The following is a 19,523-nucleotide window of genomic DNA, read 5'->3' as shown; positions in this document are numbered from 1 at the left end:
TATAAAACCATCAGATCTTGGCTGGGAGCGGTAGCTCATGCCTGTAATCCCAGCACTTTGGAAGGCCGAGACAGGCGGATCACCTGAGGTCAGAAGCTCGAGACCAGCCTGGCCAACATGGTGAAACCCCATCTCTACTAAAAATACAAAAATTAGCTGGGCATGGTGGCAAGCGGCTGTAATTCCAGCTACTCAGGAGGCTGAGGCAGGAGAATTGCTTGAACCTGGGAGGTGGAGGTTGCAGTGAGCTAAGATTGCACCATTGAACTCCAGCCTGGGTAACAAGAGCAAAACTCCGTCTCAAAAAAAAAAAAAAAAAAAAAACAAAACCCATCAGATCTCAAGAGAACTCACTCACTATCATGAGAATAGTGGCATGGGGGTAACTGCCCCATGATTCAATTACCTCCCACTGGGTCTCTCCCAGGACACGTGGGGATTTGGGGAACTACAATTCAAGATGAGATTTGGGTGGAGACACAGCCAAACCATATCAAATGGGTTTTACAAAAAAGGATATGACAGACAGGAAACAAAGTGAGCCCATGATTAGAGAGGCTCCAGGACCCACCCCAGGGAGTGGGGGGACCAGGCCGAGTTCAGCAGACTCCCTGAGCTGAGAAGAGGGGCTTAGTGTTTGGGGAAACTGAGACAACCAGAGTTCATGGCTGCCACAGTTTGGATGTTTGACCCCAGACCTCATGTTAAAATCTGATCCCCAGGCTGGGTGAGGTGGCTCATGCCTCTAATCTCAGCATTTTGGGAGGCTGAGGCGGGTGGACTGCCTGAGGTCAAGAGTTCGAGACCACCCTGACCAACATGGTGAAACCCTGTCTCTACTAAAAACACAAAAAATTAGCTGGGCGTGGTGGCAGGCGCCTGTAATCTCAGCTACTCAGGAGGCTGATGCAGGAGAATTGCTTGAACCTGGGAGGCGGAGCTTGCGGTGAGCCAAGATCACACCATTACACTCCAGCCTGGGCAACAAGAGTGAAACTCTGTCTCAAAAAAAAAAAAAACAAGGCCGGGCGTGGTGGCTCACGCTTGTAATCCCAGCACTTTGGGAGGCCAAGGCGGGCGGATCACGAGGTCAGGAGATCGAGACCACGGTAAAACCCCGTCTCTACTAAAAATACAAAAAATTAGCCGGGCGTGGTGGCGGGCGCCTGCAGTCCCAGCTACTCGGAGAGGCTGAGGCAGGAGAATGGCATGAACCTGGGAGGCAGAGCTTGCAGTGAGCCGAGATTGCGCCACTGCACTCCAGCCTGGGTGACAGAGCGAGACTCCGTCTCAAAAAAAAAAAAAAAAAAGCAACCAAAAAACTGATCCCCAGTGTTGGAGGTGGGGCCTAATGGGAGACAGATCTACCTAATGGCAAATCCTTCATGAACGGCTTGGTGTTGTCCTCACAGTGATGAGTTCTAGCTCTATTAGTTCCTTTAAGAACTGGTTGTTTAAAAGAGCATGGCGCCTCCTCCCTCTCTCTGGCTTCCTCTCTCTGCATGTGATCTGCACATACCACCTCCCCTTCCCCTTCCACTATCAGTGGAAGCTTCCTGAGGCCTGCATCAGAAGCAGATGCTGACACTGTGCTTCAGGTCCCCTGCAGAACTCTAAGCCGAATAAACCACTTTTCTTTATAAATTACTCAGCCTTGCGGATCACTTGAGGTCAGGAGTTCGAGACCAGCCCAGCCAACCTGGTGAAACCCCATCTCTACTAAAAATACAAAAATTGGGCTGGGGGAGGGATAGTGTTAGGAAAAATACCCAATGTAAATGATGAGTTGATGGGTGCAGCAAACCAACATGGCATATGTACGTATACCTATGTAACAAACCTGCACGTTCTGCACGTGTACCCTAGAACTTAAAGAATAATAATACAAAAATACAAAAATTAGCTGGGCGTGGTGGCAGGTGCCTGTAATCCCAGCTACTCAGGAGGCTGAGGCAGGAGAATCACTTGAACCTGGGAGGTGGAGGTTGCAGTGAGCCAAGATCGCACCATTGCACACCAGCCTGAGCGACAGAGCAAGATTCCGTCTCAAAAAAAAAAAATTACCCAGCCTTGGCTGGGCACCATGGCTTATTACCTGTAATCCCAGCACTTTTGGAGGCCAAGAAAGGAGGATCACTTCAGGCCAGGACTTTGAGATCAGCCTGTGCAACACAGCAAGGCTTTGTCGCTACAAATTATTTTTAAAAATTAGCTGGGCATGGTGATGTGCACTTGTAGTCCCAGCTACTAGGGAGGCTGAGGTGGGAGGATCACTTGAGGCCAGGAGTTAGAGGCTGCAGTGAGACAGGATTGTGCCACTGCACTCCAGCCTGGGCAACAGAGTGAGAACCTATCTCAAAAAAAAAAAAAATTACCCAGACTCAGCTTTTTTCTTTAGAGCAACACAAACAAACTAAGACAGTGGCACAAAAGTCCAGAGAGGAAGGAGCTGCACAGAGAATCTCTGATCAGCATCTCAGGGAGAAGACTATATGACACTGGGGCAAGAACCACCAGTGCTCACACAGAGCAGGCAGTAGGGCTGGCTCCCAGACACCAGGCTGGAAAACCTCAAGATCTAGGGGCACTGAGAAAAGTACACAGAGAGCATTGCAGAGGTGTCGGACAAGGGCAAGTGAACTAATATATGTGTGTAACTGGAGGGAAGGAGAGAGTGAGAGAGAAGACAGAAAAACTACTTGAAAAAGTAATGGCCGCCAGGTGCAATGGCTCATGCCTGTAATCCCAGCACTTTGGAAGGACGAGGCGGGCGGATCACCTGAGGTCGGGAGTTCAAGTCCAGCCTGACCAACATGGAGAAACTCCATCGCTACTAAAAATACAAAATTAGCCTGGTGTGGTGGCACATGCCTGTAATCCCAGCTACTAGGGAGGCTGAAGCAGGAGAATAGCTTGAACCCGGGAGGTGGAGGTTGCGGTGAGCTGAGATGGCACCATTGCACTCCAGCCTGGGCAACAAGAGCAAAATTCCATCTCAAAAAAAAAAAAAGAAAAAAAAGAAGTAATGGCCAAATTTTTATGAATTTAATGATTTTGATTTGCATTTCTTTTTTTTTTTTTTTCTTTTTTTTGAGACAGGGTCTCACTCTGTTGCCTAGGCTGACTGCGGTGGCTCAATCTCGGTTCACTGCAGCTTCTACCTTCCAGGCTCAGGTGATCCTCCCACCTCAGCCTCCTGAGTAACTGGGACAATAGACATATGCCACCACACCTGGCTAATTTTTTTTTTTTTTTTTGTAGAGACAGGGACTCACTATGTTGCCGAGGCTGGTCTCAAGCTCCTGGCCTCAAAGGATCCTCCTGCCTTGGACTCCCAAAGTGCTGAGATTACAGGTGTGAGCCACTGCCCCAGGGTGATTTCATTTCTAACAAGTTCTCAAGTAAAGCTGGTGCTACAGGCCCAAGGACCACACCTGGAGAACCACTGTCCTAAACTTTTGCACACAATCTGGTGACACCAGAGAGTGAGAGGATGTGGGCCTTAGTGATATGGTCACCCCGACACTTGGCAGAAGCCCGTGTACATCCGTGCACCAGCTGCCACCATCAAAACACCACGGGGTGAACAATTCCACAAGACTGGAGCTTCTGGGGTTGGCACTAGTTCAGAGGCAGCTGACAGACCTGGGTGCCAGGGTGGGATGGAGCCCAGGAGGGCACAATAGTCAAGGAGCCAGAGGAGGGTAACCCTCTGAGCTGCCACGTCTTCATCTACGAAAACCTTCCACCTTCCAAGGACATCAGTCTTGTGCCTTCACCCACCCATCCTGACCAGCCCTGTGCCCACTGCATCCTCCTATACCAGCAGGCCTAGGACCACCCTGCCTCAGTCTCCATGCACCCATCCTCCTCCCACACAGTGCCAGGACAACCCAGCCTCAGCAGCATTCTCACACTACTGCCAGGACACAGGCCTACACAGGAGTCCTCACAAAACTCTACAGCTGAGCTTTTATTTGATTGATTGATTGAGACAGGGTCTCGCTCTGTCACCCATGCTGGAGTGCAGTGGCACAATCTCAGCTCACTGAAACCTCTGCTTTCCAGGCTCAGGCAATTCTCTAGCCTCAGCCTCCTGAGTAGCTGGGGCCACAGGCACACGCCACCATGCCTGGCTAATTTTTCTTTTTTTTTTTGTAGAGACAGGGTTTTACCATGTTGCCCAGACTGGTCTTGAACTCCTGGGCTCAAGTAATCCTCCTGCCTCAGTCAGCCTCCTTAAGTATTGGGTTCACACCTATAATCCCAACACCTGCCCTCCCGGCCTGGGAGGCAGCACAGGGCACACACAGCCTCCGTGGGCCCACGAGGTCACACATCTGGCCTCAGTGGGCACCCTGGAGCATGCCAGGATGCCTCGGGCCCACTTGGCGCCTAGTACACAGGCAGAGTAACCCGTGGCCTCACCAGCCGTCTATGCACACCTTCCAGGTAGACTCCCACCACCCCATGGGCAGGAACTGCTTCCTGTCCAACAGGACTTCAATGAGGCTGGTATCTTTGGAGGGGAGGACCTGGTTCTCACCCCTACTTCTGCCCTAAATGAGTACACCTCATGCAACACAGGCATGGTGCAGGTGACGGGGTTTCAGCACCACCAGCTCCCCAAACTCAGCCCCGCCATCCCTGAAGCAAGGGTGCTCATATACAAACAGAAACACAAACACAGGCACGCACACGCATGCATACACACGCATGCACACACTCATGACTGGGTTGCTTCACAAAGTGACTGAGTGTGGATCTGTACATCACACAAATCCACCCACATGCCCTCAGCAAAAAGGAGGGATCCAAATAAAACCAACTGATCCTTTCTCATGATGGGGCCCCCATGCAGACACATGGCACAGGAAGCCACGCAGACAGTGCTGGGTGGGCAGCTCTGGCGATGCCCGGTGCTGGGGCTGGCCCTGACCACGAGCTCCATCAGTTCCACCTCTATACTCCGCCATCACACTTTGAAGCAGCACCACTCAGTTAGGGTCACTCGGGCCACGCAGGGGCTAGGGAAGCAACAAGGCGCAGCCACCGCCGAGCATGCAGGAAGACTCACCACTGAGGATCTCGTTGTTGTTCCCCCAGAAGTCAGCTAACTTGGAGGGTCGGCTGTAGAATTCGTCCCTGTTGGCCGCCAAGATGAGCCTGCAAGAGGAAAGCATCACTGACGGCTTCAAATGGAAACAAGTGAGCCAAGTCTTTTTCTCTCTTCACACACAAAACTGGCCTCAGTGGCAATAAGGGCCAGTCTCACAGAGGGCAGGATGCCAGCAGTCCTGCTGCACCCGCACTGGAGGAAGGAGCACAGTGGCTCCAGATGAGCTCTCGGGAGCCTGCAGCCGGGACCGCACAGGAAACAGCAGGATTCTGGGCAGGGACACACATCCACATCATTCAATGGCGGGAGACGGGTCTGCCAGGCCCTTAGGGGCACCATGGAGCCTGGGCTCCATGCCGGGAGCCCAGGCTGGAGGGTAGGGGGCTGTCCTTCCTTTTGTCCATCTGTCCCCAGCCCTGGGAACACCCACAACAAATCCGTGGCCTCCTGGAAGTGTGAGCTCAAGGATACAGATTGAAAGGCACAGCATGTGGGCCTCTGAGGGCTGCTCCATTCTGTGTCTTTTGGAGTTAATTTCTGGGGTTGGTTGGGAGTGAATGGGAACTTCACTGTTTTACTAGTTTTTTTGCATTATGAATCAAACAAATATTTCCATTTTTATTTATTTTTATTTTTTGAAATGGAGTCTCTCTGTGTCACCCAGGCTAGAGTGTAGTGGCATGATATCGGCTCACTGCAACTCCCGCCTCCCGGGTTCAAGCTTCTCCCGCCTCAGCCTCCTGAGTAGCTGGGATTAAAGGCACCCGCCACCACACCCAGCTAATTTTTTGTATTTTTAGTAGAGATGGGGTTTCACCATGTTGGCCAAGCTGGTCTTGAACTCCTGACCTCAAATGATCTACCTTCCTCGGCCTCCCCAAGTACTGGGATTACAGGTGTGAGCCACCACACCAAGCCTAATCAAATAAATATTTCTTTTGCAATTAGGAGAGACATCTAAACTTTAAGAGCCCTGGTCTTGAGGAAAGAAAACTGACTTTCAAGTCCCAGCTTGGACATTAGAAGAAAACAAATAAGGACATAGTGGTGACTGAGTGGAAGGGGTCAGTTCCTGCAATGTCCATTACACCTGAGGGTCTAAGAAGTGATGGCTGGGCCAGGCACAGTGGATGACACCTGTAATCCCAGCAGTTTGGGAGGCCAAAGTGGGAGGATCACTTGAGCCTAGGAGTTTTGAGACCAGCTTGGGCAAGAAAGTAAGACCCCATATCTACAAAAAAAAAATACAAAAATTAGTCAGGTGTGGTGGTGCATGCCTGTATTCCCAACTACTTGGGAGGCTGAGGCAGCAGGATCATTTGAGCCCAGGAATTTGAGGCTGCAGTGAGCTGTGACTGCACCATTGCACTCCAACCTGGGGAACAGAGAAGCCCTGTCTCTAAAAAAAAAAAAAAAAAAAAGCGATGGCTGAAGACCCCTTGAGCACTTGTGCCAGAGAGGCAGCTCCAAGGAGCAGAGCTCGGCTGTCCTGCCATCACACTGTGAGTCTGAAACCAAGTTGCAGTGGTGAGATCCTGACGAGTGTTTAAAAATAATTTCCATATTGATCATTGCACATCAATTTCATAAAACAACATTTGCTCCTGATTAAATGTGAAATAACAGACATTCATAAAATTGGGAGTGAAAGTGGTGCTCATAGTTGGGTGTGGTGGCTCATGCCTGTAATCCCAGCACTTTGGGAGGCCAAGGTGGGAGGATCACGAGGTCAAGAGATCGAGACCATCCCGGCTAACACAGTAAAACCCCGTCTCTACTAAAAATACAAAAAATTAGCCAGGTGTGGTGGCGGGCACCTGTAATTCCGGCTGCTCCGGAGGCTGAGGTAGAGAATTGCTTGAACCCAGGAGGCGGAGGTTGCAGTGAGCTGAGATCGTGCCACTGCACTCCAGCCTGGGCAACAGAGCGAGACTCCATTTCAAACCAAAAAGAATGTGGTGCTCGCACCCACCACTCATGCCCTTGGAGGCATTCACGCCTGTGTGCACATGTGTGCCCCCCATTCAGCGCCTGCCCCTGAAGCTTCTTGCCCGCAGAACCGGGGAAATGCTTTTGATCGTTGCCAGGGACTGTGCCATGCCCTAGAGCCCTTGAGGTCTGCTATGGAAGCCTCACCACCTCCAGGGTGCCCCATTCAGCCTGCTCGGACGCCCAGCTGGCCCCAGGGCTGCACCAGATCTCGGGGATGTGCTGCCTGGGGTAGGGGGAGGTGGTCTCTGTCCCTGATGAGCCTCAGCCTTTGTACCTCTAACTGCCATGTTTCAACTCAGACCCGGCCCAAGTCTCCATGTCCCTTCTGGGCAGAAGTACCCTGCAACCTTTGCAGCAGGGATGGCAGCAGAGCCCACCTTCCCTGGGCTGGACAGTGCTAGTAGAAGGCAGTGCACTTGCCCCAGACCTGGATGGGCCAGTCCTGTAGAAGGTGCCCATTGGTTGTGTCCCGGCCAGCGGGCAGGAGAAGGGGGAACACCGCAGTCCCTGAGTGCTATGATGGGGACGTGCCAGGGTCTGGGATGAGAGCTCCTCCACCTTATGGGTGGCGTCAAGCTCCATGTGGTTCTGCTCAGCATTCTCTCTTAAATACCTTCCTCCTCTGCTTCCACATCCCAGAGCCCTGCAGGTGAACAGGGGTTGGGGGAGCCAGGGACACCTCATCCCAGTCCAACCCCAAACCAGGCTGGGGCTGTTGGCTTCGGGTGCTGATTCTGACATAATGCTCTTACAAAGGGAAAATAAAGGGGAGAAAAGTAAGAAGAAAAGCTGACTGGGCATGGACTTTTGTCCTAAGATGTTCAGCTGTCTGTTTTTAAACAAGGAGCAATTATATATGTTTGCCTGATAACTCAGGAACATTAATTGCCAGGTTATTTTTGTCCCAGCAGTCACTGTTTAGCTGAATTGCTGGTGGTTTGCCAGGGATTTCATTGAATACATAATTCAGGGATGAGCCAGCATGCTGAGCACCCAGATCAAGCCCCAAAGGGAGGAGGAAGTAGTTCTCTCAGTCATCACTGGTGGGGCTGCACATGGATAGAAGCCTATCTGCGCCCCATGTCCAGAGAGACAGGGATGCACTCACCACAGCAAGGTCCCTGAGAATGGCAAGTCACCTCGGCTTTATTTTGTTCCAATAACTGAAACCACTAATTATCCATCACCACCTGACACCCTCGCTGCTAGGCAGGGTGAGTGCGTGCACTGTCTGGGGGGTATGTGCATCATCTCAGGGGATGAATGTGTTCTGTCGGGGGGTGAGTGTGTGCACTGTCTGGGGGACAGTTTGGTGACAGATAGATAGGAGGTACTCTGGCCTGAGATCCAGTGATCAAACCCTCAGTGGTGACCCCATGGAAGTTGCCCCATGGAGTAACAGCTTGTCCTGCAGCCACTCTAGGCTGAAGCCAGCAAGTGGCATTGCATGGGGCTATAAACAGGCAGGTTTTTTTTTGTTTTGTTTTGTTTTGTTTTGTTTTTGAGATGGAGTCTCACTCTGTCACCCAGGCTGGAGTGCAGTGGCACTATCTCAGTTCACTGCAACCTCTGCCTCCCAGGCTCAAGCAATTCTCCTGCCTTAGCCTCCCTAATAGCTGGGATTACAGGTATGCGCCACCATGCCAGGCTAATTTTTGTATTTTTAGTAGAGATGGGGTTTCACCATGTTGGCCAGGCTGGTCTCGAACTCCTGACTTCAAGTGATCCACCCACCTCGGCCTCCCAAAGTGCTGGGATTACAGGCGTGAGCCACCGCACCCGGCTGTAAACAGGCAGTTTTGAAAGAGATAGGGTGACATCATGAAGTGACTGTGTTATCTTGCTGCAGGGTCTTGGTTTTCTGTGATGGGTATCAAATTACCAAATACAGTGGCCGAGGTTGGGCATGGTGGCTCACGCCTGTAATCCCAGCATTTTGGGAGGCTGAGGCAGGAGGATCACTTGGGCCCAGGATTTCGAGACCACCCTGGACAACATAGTGAGACCTTGTCTCTACCAAAAAAAAAATTAGCCGGGCATGGTGTAGTCCCAGTTACTTAGGCATGCTGAAGTGGGAGGATCGCTTGAGCCGGGGAGTTTGAGGCTGCAGTAAGCTATGATCACACCACTGTACTCCAGCCTGGGCAACAGACAAGATCCTGTCTCTAAAATAATAATAATAATAATAATAATAATAATAATAAAAACATAGTGGCCTAAAGCACCCTACTTTTTACCCCAGTCCACAGGTGAGGAGTCCAGCCCAGCCTAGCTGGGTACCTGTATGAGGCCTCCCAAAGTGCTGCAGAGGTGCTGTCAGGGGCTCCATAGAAGCGCCTGTGCTCCCAGCCTGCAGCGTGCCCTTCCCCTGGCTGGACACCCCACAGCCAGAGCAGAAGCAGCCACCAGAAGTGTCTCACACCCTCCCATGAAGTCAGGAAAACACAGCGCACATTTGCTCAGTCACCCAGAGGTGGCACATTTCTTCTTTGGCTTAGGGCTTCGGAAAATAGTCCAGAGAAATCCTGAGGCCAACTGGAATGGCAGGACCCGCAGGACAGGTCCTGGCAGCAACACACAGGTTCTGAATGAAAGCAAGAGGGGCCCATGTCAACCCTCCTCTTCTCCACCCAGGAGGCTGGGTGGCACTGACCAGCACCCGCAGGCCGGCCATCAAGCTTCCTTCCCAGAGATGGGAGCACTCGGGGTGGGTTGAGTCTCTTCACCAGCCTGCAGGAGGCAGCCCTGAAATGCATACAGAGCTGGCCGGCTCTCCTCAGCGTGCTAGTTTTCTGGGGCTGCCGTAACTATGCACCACAGACCAGGCGGCTGCAACAACAGACACTATTGTCTCACGGCATTGGATGCTGGAGATCGAAGATCAAGGCGTCAGCAGGGCTGGCTCCTTTTGAGGGTCTCCTCGGTATGCAGACGACTGCTTCTATCTCTGTATACACACCAGCTTCCCCTGTGCGTATCTGAGTCACCCATCATATTGATTAGGGCCTACCCACATGACCTTATTTTACCTTAATCTTTTTTTTTTTTTTTTTCTTGAGATGCAGTCTCGCTCTGTTGCCCATGCTGGAGTGCAGTGGCGCAATCTCAGCTCACTGCAAGCTCTGCCTCCCGGGTTCATGCCATTCTCTTGCCTCAGCCTCCCAAGTAGCTGGGACTACAGGCGCCCGCCACCATGCCCAGCTAATTTTTTTGTGTGTTTTTAGTAGAGACGTGTTAGCCAGGATGGTCAGGATCTCCTGACCTTGTGATCCACCCACCTTGGCCTCCCAAAGTGCTGGGATTACAGGCGTGAGCCACCGTGCCCGGCCGGCCCCTACATTCTTTAGAGTTCTGTTCTCTCACTAGCCAGCCCAACACTACTCCAGTCCCTGTAGCAGTCAATAGTTCTTTCTTAACATTTCTTCCACCTTCCCTGCAGCATGCTGTCTGCTGCTTGAACCCTGGCCTGGCCCTGCCACTCACTCAACTGCAAAAGGGAAAACACCAGACACCCTTCCTTCCTGATTCCTTGGCCTGAAATGACTTCACTCAGCCTTGAAGTCAAGCAGCATGGTGTCTATGCAACTTTGCAGTGACTCAAATCTGCGACTCTCTTGAAATGGTTCAAATCATTTCTGGTACAGATTTTAAAATGATGAAAACTTCCCAAGCAGTGGCATTAGAGAGTGGTTACAAGTTTCATTTTGGATGTGGGTGACATCTCTGCCTCGTTCTCCATGTGGATAAATGCTGGGGTGTCCTGGGGAATGGAGGTGTGGCCGTCCTGAGTCCAGGGTCAGGGGTGGCTTCTGGCCTTAGTGTCCTGACTCTTTGGCTGGTCCTCAGCATCCCCTCTTCCCCAGGTTCTTTTTCTTCAGCTCAGGACCAACACACAGACCCCTAGCCTGGCCGCCACTTTGATTACTCACCAGCAGCCGCGACCCGCCAGCCCAAGCTGGCTCTCACTCACTGACACCGTTGTCCCAGTTCTGCTGCCCGACCCTCCTCGAAGCCCATAGAACTGCAGCCCGCCTGGACCCATGTCACTCCTCTGTCCTACCTATAGCTGCCTTCTGTGACTGAGTCTTCACGTCTTTGTATATCGACTGGAGTCCCCACCCTGAGAGGCATTCTGACAGCATCCCACACTGAGTGACCCTGTCCTGGATGGCAGTGCCAGGCCTGTGCAGCCCTGGCCTGGCCCACACACCTTCCTGCACACAGCAGCTCGGGTGGCATGAGAACTGGCTGGGCACCCGGGACCCTGCAGGGTGCAGCAGACGCAGAGCGAGGGGGTTACCTGTATGCGTTTTTGGAAACAGGGCGAGGATCAAACTTAAAGAAGATGATGCACATGGTGGTGCAGGGCGGCTCTGCTGACACAGGTCGCAAGGTCTGCGGGAAAAGGAAAACACTGAGTTGAGTGGATGGCAGACACTCAGGGCTGCCCTCCGAACCTGCAACAGGCCAGAACAGACAGAGCCACCTCTGTGGTGCCTGTACCGTTTGCTGGGTGTGGGGGAACTGGACACCACACTCCTGGCCATCGCCACACAAACACCTCCCAAACCCACGCACTCATCGGCACTGGCCAGACTGTCTCTCCACCACCTGCAACACCAGCCCTGAACAGAAGCATCCCATTAGCACCATGGTAGTCTTAAGGCCTGGATACACTGAGCTAGGGTGCTGAGGGGGCCGCAGGGTGGGCAGCAGAAGTGAGGGCAGGAGCCACACTGTGAGAAACAGACTTACCCATCCAAATCTAAAGAATGAACTCAGAGACCCAGAGAACAGCGAAAGTAAGACTTTTAATGACAGTCTTGCAAGATCAGGTGTCAGACAGGCACACCCAGCACAGTTTTGACAAGCAATTTATCCCCTAGTGCGCAGGTCCCTCCCCCAGTTCCTCATAGGCCAAGTACTATGGGGTCACAATTTTCTTGGACATCGCCTATTAATTGTTGGGTAGGGGCTTCAGGTGTTTTTTTGGGGGGGTTGTCTTGCTGTATTTTGTTGCAGCCCACAATGCATTGCAGTTCTAGTTAGCTCAGGAACTTTTTAAGTATTTAACTTACGACCTAAGTAGCAGGCAGGCTGATAAGAACAGACAAAACGAGCTATTTCGCAGGCTAGTAAACTTTTAGCTTAGACTAAACTTCTTTGGTTCGGGTGAAGGCAACTAAGTGGGGGGAAAGAGGAGGCTGACAAGCACGCATCAGCTATCCAAACAGGGGCCTAGTATATACTGTTTCTTCTGTAGTTTGCTGACCTAAGCCAATTTAAGACACTTTGTCTTGGAAATAGACCACTGTATACATTTTTCCTTCAAGACCGTCCCCCACATGCACATCTCCTCCCCTGCAAAAGCACCAACCCCACCCCACACGCCACCAGTGGAGGCAGCCCTGCCTCCGCCTCCATCCTGCCAGGCAGGACAGCATGGCCCACTCACCTGGGATGCACGCCCTACAGGCCCCGCTGAGCACACACACTCGCCATCCCACAGGACCCGAGGGCCCCACACAACCACAGCAGCTGGCATGGACACGTGCCAGGGACATGCTAGGTGACTGCACACTTAGCATACACCTCGTCCCCACCCAGGGACCTCTGGGGCCCAGAGCAGGCAGTTTTCCACAATGCAAATGAGTGCAGAATGGAGATTAGACTCCGAAGCCACCCAAGGGTGACACCCAAGTTCCCTGAAATGTGCACATGTGCAATGATTTAGTGACATGGCTCCAGGGCAGAGCCAGTACTCACAGCTGGGACATGGGACAGCTAAGAAGCTGTTCAAATACTGAAGAGACCCAAAAAGATTCCTCTGAGAAAAGTCTAATGAGTGGGGACGGAGGTGAAGAGGGCTCAGTGTATGTACCTCCACAGACACGGGCGTCAGGGATGGCCACTGGGGACCATCTGCTCCCGTGAGGAGCTGGTGGCTGTGCAGTTGAAGTGTTGGGATAGCAATGAGCGCCACGTGCACATCCACTGGGTGGGGGGGATGGGCAGCCATTTGAGATGGTCTGCTGGCCACCACTCTGCATAGGATGGGAAGCTGAAGGGTGTGTCGTTATAAGGGGTCCCTGTGGGAAGCAGACTGGGGGGCTGGAAGTGGGTTGGGTCCCCTTGCCGGATGCCCTGGAAGCGCCCACAGGGGGGCCATCATCCGAGGGTGGGCAGGCTACTAGGGCCAATCCTTTCGGTAAAAACAACTCAAGATGCTCGATAAGATATGAAAATATCTTAAAAATTGCCAGGAGCTGATGAGCTCATGCAGCATTTGGCCAACACTTCGGAGAGCGTGGCCCACAGAGGACAGCAGAACACAGTGGCCAATCCTGCCTGAGAGCGTTTGCCCACTGAACACGTTGGGGCTCATGCTCTGGTGGCCTTGGGGGCGAAGGAGACAGAAGACAAGGTCCAGTCACCCCCACAGGATGGAGAACCTAACAGAAGACTCTCCCCTAAGTTAGACTGGGACTCCAAAGAGCAATGCTCAGGGAGAGATGAACTACAGCCACAGCCACCCCCAGGGGTCATGGGGACATTGCACAAAAGTGAGGGAAAGTTCCTGAGAAGCTGTGGCACAGCCAGTCGTCCAGGTCCACACTGGGGGTACAAGGACCCGCAAGCCAAGCACAGTTTTAAGGGGCTCCAGCACTCGTAGTGCCCCTGTGCCTGAAGTTCTCTCTAGAGAAATATACCTTCATCCTATACTTCAAAGAAGTCTCAAAATCATTTTTCAAAGACCAGAAGCAGTATATAGTCAGAAAGAACCACATAATGAAAGAAGCAACATGAGCGAGAACCAGCAGAAAGATAACCGTACATGCATCATCAACCAACCATGCTCTGATGGCAGAAAGAAAACAGACAGCTCAGAAATGTCTGCAGGGAAAACGAAGTGATGAAGAGCAAACTGGGTTTACAAAGCAGCAAAAGGAACTCGTTTTTTTTTTTGCTCTTGTTGCCCAGGCTGGCTGGCATAATCTCGGCTCACCACAACCCCCGCCTCCCAAGTTCAAGCGATTCTCCTGCCTCAGCCTCCCGAGTAGCTGGGATTACAGGCATGCGCCACCACGCCCAGCTAATTTTGTATTTTTAGTAGAGACAGGGTTTCTCCATGTTGGTCAGGCTGGTCTCCAACTCCTGACCTCAGGTGATCCACCCACCTCGGCCTCCCAAAGTGTTAGGATTATAGGCATGAGCCACCATGCCTGGCCAAAAGAACTCTTAGGAAGCTATTTTAGAAATGAAAGCTTCAGTGACTGCACATTAAAGCTCAGCTGTGGGTTTAAGAGCAGATCAGGTGCAGCTGATGATGCAGAACCATCCTGAATGAAGTGCAGGAAGATGGGGAGCACGCTGGGCTTTGGGGGTGCACCCAAGTGTCCACCTGCTAGGTGCCACTGATGGGGTGGGCCCAGCACTCACCATGTGGCCAGAAGACACAAGTCCCTTCACTCTGGAGGCGCTGGTCTTTCCTGCACATGAGAACCCCTGGCTGTAGTCACTGGAGAAGCCCTGCCAGCTGGTCTCTACTGGAATCCACTGGTGTGGAGCCCAGAGCTGCCCAAGGCCTGCTCACCAGGGACATGCTTCTCTGGGGTGTTAGAGAAGGCCGTTGGTCTCAACTTCAGCCAACCTCAGCCCTCCCTGGGCAGCACGCCTAGCTGCTGGCAAGGCCATGGATGAGGACAGTTCTGGCCACTGATACACATAGGACAGACAGAAAGGCACCCGCAGTTCAGCTGCAGGACCCCACCATCCTAGCTGGCCAGGGTGCAGGGGCAGCAGACCAGCCCTCCAGGCACCTGTGGCAGGGAGGGCTATATGGTCCAAGGGAAGGCCATCAACAGATCTCCGGACAGCCTGGCACTGGAGGTGTGGGCGCAGAGCCAAGGGCTGTGGCCTCGACGAAGACGCGGTCATTGGGAGGGAAGGACCAGAGGAAAGCCAGCCCCTGGGGAGGGGACCATCAGGAACTGCCTTTCTCTCCAATCCCTCGCCCCCTGCTCGAGCCAGGCCCACTGCCCACTGGCCCCCAAGCCAGCTCTAGCCAGCAGGTCTCCCCCTCCCCCTGCCAGCTTCACCTCCCCCAACCTGTGACCTTGCCTTTGCCTGGGCCCCTGTGTGCTCCCTAAGCCAAGCCCTGCAGGTTCCCTAGGTCCTACAAGGCCCCCACACAGGCCCACCACAGCATTCCAACACCCTCTCATGCCTGCTGACTTGCCAGGCTCTGGGAGGGAGCCATGGATATAGTCCTTGTCCTTTTGGTCACCACATCTTGATCTGGGCGCAGGGCAGGTGGGTACATGGGCGGCCAGGACCACTTCCCACAACTTCCACAGATCCCATCACACCAGGTGAGGCTGGGCTCCTCAGGGCATCTCTTGTGCCACACAGAGCTTGCCCTCAAGGGTGCCCGAGTTGGCCAACTCTACAGGAGGGTTGGTGTCCCAGGGGGAATCATGCCTGGCTTTCCAGGTGAGGCCCCACCCTGCCTGTCCCCACCCCTGCCCTGGACTCAGCACTTGGGCCAAGCCCAACGAACTCTCAGCATGTCCTTGGCAGTCCAAGAAGGCCAGAGTGGTCAAAGTCATGCAGGGTTGGCCTTGAGGCCCAGGCGGCCAAAGCCAGACCACAAAGAGCAGCTGGAGGAAGAGGCAGGGAGGAGGGTCTGGGGTCCAGCCAGCAGCCTTGCTCTGGGTCTCAGAGGCCACAGCCCAGAGGCATCTGAACATCTGCAGGAAGCCATGCGCAGTCTCTGCATCCTGCACAGGACCCCGCCTGCCCCAAGGGGCTAAGACCACCAGGGCAGCCTGCACACAACCACCAGGCTTGCAGAAGCAGTCAGATGGCCACACGCCCATCCTCTCCAGGCAGAAAATGCTTATGCCCGCCCCCCCCCCCATCCCGTCACCTGGCCTCACGGCCACCGGGATAGCAGTTGGGCAAGTAGGTTACAGGGCGGGTGGGGCAGGCGCCGCAAAACCCGGCTGCCAGGGCGGGTCCAACCCCAACCGGAAGGAGGCTGGGCCAGGGCACCACACGTGGGAAGATGCTGATGAGCTCCTCCCGGTGCTGTGTGCTCTGCAGCTGTGATCTCATCCCACCAAGAGTCCCAGGTCACATGGCGGGGATGGGCAAGGTGAGCCTGGAGGGGCTCATGGTGGGGCACCTGCTGATTGGGCTACGGGTGAAGAAGCAGTGAGCTGGCCACCCCGAGCAGGCACATGTGGGATGCTGGGATCAAGTGGGCCTGCTGGACCTTGACCCACGGCCTGGCAGCCCCCGAAAGAGCCAGGATGGCCTCGGCACTGGATCTGTTCATTCGTAGCTCTGCTCTGCCCAGCCATGCTGTGGACACTCCTGGAAGTCAGCATGCCGCCTTCTGCTCTCCCACAGCAGGATCTGCTGATCTCCGCCAGGGTGCAAGAGGTCCCTGGGCAAGCTGGTGATGGGCAGCCAGCTTCCTCCTGGCCATGGTGGTCACTGTGCTCACATGTGGTCCTACTAGAAACATCATCTTGAAAGCAACTGGCATGACACAGGCACATATGGCCAGGCCTCACCAGGCCCACAGGGATGGAAGAGCCCAGATACGTAGCCCAGGCTGACCACAGGAGGCCGTGCGGGCAGCAGTCGAGAGGAGCCATATTCCAAGACTGAAAGCAGGGCCTGTGAGGTGGGCAAATGTCCTGCCACCGACCTACGACACCAGCACAGCACAGAAGGGCAACATGGCATGGTGGTGAGGTTCCTGAGCCAGGACAAGAAAAGAAGCGTTGTTCTCACGGCTACTGGAAGAAGCACATCACCTCCACTCTGTCGCTCCGGTGCAGTCGTGTGATCATAGCTCACTGCAGCCTCGAACTCCTGGGCTCAAGCCAACCTCCTACCTCAGCCTCCCAAGTAGCTAAGATTACAGCTGCAAACCACCACACCCGGCTAATTTTTTTTTTTTTGAGACAGAGTCTCGATCTGTCACCCAGGCTGGAGTGCAGTGGCGCAATCTCAGCTCACTGCAGCCTCTGCCTCCCAGGTTCAAGCGATTCTCCTGCCTCAGCCTCTCAAATAGCTGGGACTAGAGGTGCGCGCCATCACACCCAGCTAATTTTTGTATTTTTAGTAGAGATGGGGTTTCACCATGTTGGCCAGGATGGTCTCGATCTCCTGATCTTGTGACCCACCCACCTTGGCCTCCCAAAGTGCTGGGATTACAGACGTGAGCCACCGCGCCTGGCCCTAATTTTTAAATTTTTTTGGAGAGGTGGGGTCTCACTATGTTGCCCAGGCTATTCTCAAACTCATGTGCTAAAGTGATCTTTCCGCCTCAGGAAGTCTTAATGACTGGGTAGTATAAGTGACATCCTTTTTTAAAATTTTACAGCAACTGCTGGTTGGGCGAAGTGGCTCACGCCTGTAATTCCAACACTTTGGGAAGCCGAGGCGGTTGGATCACCTGAGGTCAGGAGTTTGAGGCCAGCCTGGCCAACACGGTGAAACCCCGTCTTTACTAAAAATACAAAAATTGTCACACCTGTAATTCTAGCACTTTGGGAGGCCAAGGTGGGTGGATCACGAGGTCAGGAGTTCGAGACCAGCCTGGCCAATATGGTGAAACCCTGTCTCTATTAAAAACACAAAAATTAGCCTGGCATGGTGGCGGGCGCCTGTAGTCCCAGCTACTCAGGAGGCTGAGACAGAAGAATTGCTTGAACCCAGGAGGCGGAGGTTGTAGTGAGCCAAGATCGTGCCACTGCACTCCAGCCTGGGCAACAGAGCAAGACTCCATCTCAAAAAAAAAAAAAAAAATTAGCCAGGCATGGTGGTGTGCACCTATAATCTTAGCTACTGAGGAGGCTGAAGCAGGAGAATCACTTGAACCCACGAGGTGGAGGTTGCAGTGAACCAAGATCGTGGCATTGCACTCCACCCTAAGAGACAAGAGTAAAACTCCATCTCAAAAAAATAAAAATTAAAAAAAAAAAAAAAAGCAACTGCTTACACGAGAATGCCCTCTTTACAAGAGTCCTGGCGCACCCTGGGAAGGAAATGCACTGGAGTGTGAGGCACTGGTGCTCTGGTCATATGGAGCGGCTGGCCTGTACCACTGCCTCCCGGAGCACATAGGGACTTGGTAGACACACAAGGGGCGAAAGGATGTACGTCGTGAGGCTCATCCATATCTGAGAAAGTCCAGCTCCTCTCACACAGATGTGATGAAAGAGGTCACCTTTGTGATGGTCAACACTTACCACCCCCAGTAGAGTGCCATCTCCATTCGGGCCAGGCATCCTGCCTCCCTGCAGCCCAGACAGCTAGAGTGAATGCCCAGGGGACACGCACAGCCTCTGTGCAGTGAGGCCTGGGAACAAATCACTTGGGACTTTGGTGTGGCCTTTGCCAACCCTGCCAGGGAGATGGGAGGGGGACAGTCACTGTGAGTTTACCATGTGACTGCAAATGCCACCAGCCTCAGCAAGGACAGAGCACAGGCCTCTTCAGGGAGGAAATCCCCCCCACACTCCTAGAGTCCCTCAGCACCCCTGAGCCTGGCCAGAGGATCTATGAGATATGAATGGAACGAGAGAGCCCTCTTCACACCACAGCCAAGGGCTTCCCGTCCTCTAAGAATACCAGTTCGGGTGGAATTCTTCCCAGAATCCCAGCATACGTTCCCCTGGCCTAACAACCTGGTAATTCTGCAAAACAGGAAGAAAGCCTGGACTTGGCATGGGTTATTCTTAGTGCATGGTGCCGTCTGTGAAGGACGGAAGCTTTCCAGGCACTCTGGGCCCATCTGCTGATGCTTTCGAGAACTCTCCCAGCATGCACCGTCCTCTCTGCCCACCTTCTGCTTCTGAGAGCCACCCCGCTCTGGAATCCCCTCTCCAGCCTAGGGCTCCTCCCCTGGCTTCTCAGAGGAACCAACAGGGCCTTCTGTTCTAAGGCCAAATGGAAACAGGCTAAACTCCCTCTCTAAGAATGAGACTCCAGTTGAGCCAAGCCCCAAACCTCACTCCATGCGGTATCTTAAAAAGGCACCACAAGAAAACCACTCAGACAGAATGCCTGGGCAAAGATGGGCCAGAGCCACAGGCAGAGAGCAGCAGCGGCAGTGACCCCAGCCAGGGCTGTGTGGGGACAAGGTCTGGCACCCTGATGGATGTGCACATGGCCTGCTGCCCAGCAGTGAGGATCTGCTTCCCTGGCTCTCAGTGCCCACCACACAGGCAGGTAGGTAGGGTGGAGGGTGGGCAGTGACCTTGCAGAGGCCCATGGGGAAAAGAAACAATGGGGACGAGGGCCATGCTGACAGGGCCTCAAATGGAGGACCCAGTGGGGAACAGGCAGACCTCAGTGGTGCAGGGCATATCCAGGCCACCCTCCTGCATGTCCC

At 53.5% G+C, this 19,523-nt stretch overlaps 1 protein-coding gene across 10 annotated transcripts in view; it reads right to left on the bottom strand.

The window, feature by feature from the left end:
• The window catches only part of TANGO2 (transport and golgi organization 2 homolog), a 53,888-nt gene that overhangs the window by 20,223 nt on the left and 14,142 nt on the right, over positions 1-19,523 (bottom strand). For 7 of the 10 annotated variants that reach the window (XM_058431452.1, XM_032139586.2, XM_032139585.2 and 4 more), the window contains exons 2-3: positions 11,412-11,506; positions 5,078-5,166 (exon numbers count right to left, since the gene is read on the bottom strand). In XM_058431452.1, the coding sequence (XP_058287435.1) occupies positions 5,078-5,166; positions 11,412-11,506 (184 nt within the window). Of the gene's footprint in view, positions 1-5,077; positions 5,167-11,171; positions 11,366-11,411; positions 11,507-19,523 lie in introns of those variants that run through there. The other 3 variants (XM_032139597.2, XM_032139598.2, XM_058431453.1) reach the window with 2 other exon arrangements.

This window comes from Hylobates moloch, unplaced genomic scaffold (genome assembly GCF_009828535.3).
Source record: "Hylobates moloch isolate HMO894 unplaced genomic scaffold, HMol_V3 SCAFFOLD_19, whole genome shotgun sequence".
NCBI lineage: Eukaryota > Metazoa > Chordata > Mammalia > Primates > Hylobatidae > Hylobates > Hylobates moloch.
This window is presented reverse-complemented; position numbering and strand designations above follow the sequence as displayed.